The 1,955-nt window shown below is 60.0% G+C and overlaps 1 protein-coding gene across 1 annotated transcript in view; it reads right to left on the bottom strand.

Moving 5' to 3' along the window:
* OT_ostta02g04810 (Glycoside hydrolase, catalytic domain) overlaps window positions 1–1,365 on the bottom strand; it is a gene marked incomplete at both ends in the record, with an annotated part of 3,348 nt that extends 1,983 nt beyond the window's left edge. The window contains one exon of the mRNA XM_003079999.2: window positions 1–1,365. This exon is cut by the window's left edge and continues 1,983 nt beyond it. Coding sequence (XP_003080047.2) covers window positions 1–1,365 — 1,365 coding nt within the window.
* Window positions 1,366–1,955: the final 590 nt, after the last annotated feature.

The raw sequence follows: 1,955 nt of genomic DNA, 5'->3' as shown, positions 1-1,955 counted from the left end.
GTCGTTGCACGATGTCGCACGCGTCGATGACGACTCTATACTTTGCGCAAATCTCGAAGCAAGCTCGAATGCGCCATCGCTCGGATATACCGCGAAAGGATCCCACTGATCGACCTCGGCTCGCATCGATTCCGGGAACAGTCCCCAGAACAACGCGCCACGAAGTGAGCTTTCGGTGTCGTCTAAATTCCGCTTCACCTGCGAAAATACGCCCCTATAATAATTATTAACTCCACGTTCATCTCGTCGACTCGTCCACATCGAAGCCGACTGCCGGCCCGTTCGCGCAAGCGCGCGCGCACCGCCCGGTGCAGCGCCGAATTCTTCCACAACGAGTGGCTTGCGAAGTATCATCCGAGCGTCGCGCTCGTGTGCCGCAATCCATCTTCGCGTGAATGCCTCGGCGTCGAAGCGCACAGACGGTGAATACACCGCCCAGTTATCTCTCCATACGTGCAAGGCGGCGAAATCGATCGCGCTCGACGCGTGATTTCGGTTGAAATCCTGTCCCGTCGTTCCAGCCCACGATGCTGGATTCACTCGAGCGTTATCTTCGCCAGCGGCGTAAAATCCCTCCTCACCGATCGTCAGCAACTGATTCGGTGCGAGTGTTTTCACGAATGGGGCGGCCCAGTCGATCCATCGCTGTAAGCTCTCGTCGCATCCGCGGCAGCGAGGTTCGTTTATCAGATTATACGCGCCGACGGCGGGCTCGTCGCGATATCTCATGAGTATCTTTGATGCGTGCCACACGTACATCTCTCGACACTCGACGCGCTCGTAAAACTCCGACATATCTGCGTCGGCGTCGCCGACACATTCGGCCAAGAATTCGCTCGTCGTGTGCCAGTGATCCGCGAGTGCGAGAATCAAAACCATTCGGCGCTTTGAAGCCTCGCCGACGACCCAATCCAACCCAGTCAAAAACGCCTCGTCGTGCTCGAGCTCACCTCTCGCGTTCCGTCGCCACGTCTTTCGTCTTTCATTCACGCTGAACGCCCAAACACGCGCCGCGTTCATGCCCGCATCGGAGGCTGCGTCCAACATTCGCGTCGCCGCGCGTCTACCTTGACCTCGATCGACACCAAACATGTACGCCCCGTCCTCGAAATCCGCGCCGAGTTCTCCCAAGCCGTACGCGTTAAATCCGGCGAACACGAACGGCGAGTCGCACTCCCCGCGAGCGAACGCGTTCGCGTCGACGACGCGTACGAAGCCCCCCGCGCTCGAGTTTGTTTCTCCAACGCGCGCGCGTCCGCGCGGCTCCTCCATATGCTCAACGTCCGCCACCGCGTCGCCACCACGCGCGCTCACGAGCGCTGTACCGATGATCGCGACCGCGAGAGCGATCGCGCGTCGCGCCATCGCCCGTCGTCGACGCGCGCGCGTCTCTGCGGCGTCCCTCGGCGCCGTTTCATCTTCCAATCGACCCACACAGGTCATCCACAACTCCAATACGTCGAAAGGATTTTGACTCCCACCCGGTGAGGTGTTTTATCCCGTGCACGCGCTTTCGTTTCACCCACTGGGCACGGATCAGGGCGCGGATTCGGGGAGAGGGAATGTCCCTCGCGCGCGCGTCCCGGCCGCACCGCGGCCGCCGCACTCGCGCGCGCGCGATGCACCGCGTCGCGACACCCGCGCGTGAAGACGTGACGCGCGCGGAAAAATACCTGTACTTTTTTCGCGACCAAAGGCCTCAAGTTTTATTGTCAAACCCTGATGTCACCACGTACTTGTGGCGCGTAACAGAATGGTTTTCTTATCAAGCTCAACATTTTGCCGCGAGCGCGACGAACGACACGCTTGCCCGTAGACTGCGTACCGTTCACGCTTGAAAAGTTCACATCGATGTGTATTCGCACATCAGTCTTTCGTCGCCGACACGTCGTGAGGACGCGAGCGCGTTCTTCGACGCGGGTGTGGGAATCGTCCCGCACGCGGTGTCGTCACTG

This window comes from Ostreococcus tauri, assembly GCF_000214015.3.
Source record: "Ostreococcus tauri WGS project CAID00000000 data, contig chromosome 02, whole genome shotgun sequence".
Taxonomy (NCBI): Eukaryota; Viridiplantae; Chlorophyta; class Mamiellophyceae; order Mamiellales; family Bathycoccaceae; genus Ostreococcus; species Ostreococcus tauri.
The sequence above is the reverse complement of the archived record's forward strand: the minus strand, read 5'-3'. Positions and strand labels throughout refer to the sequence as shown.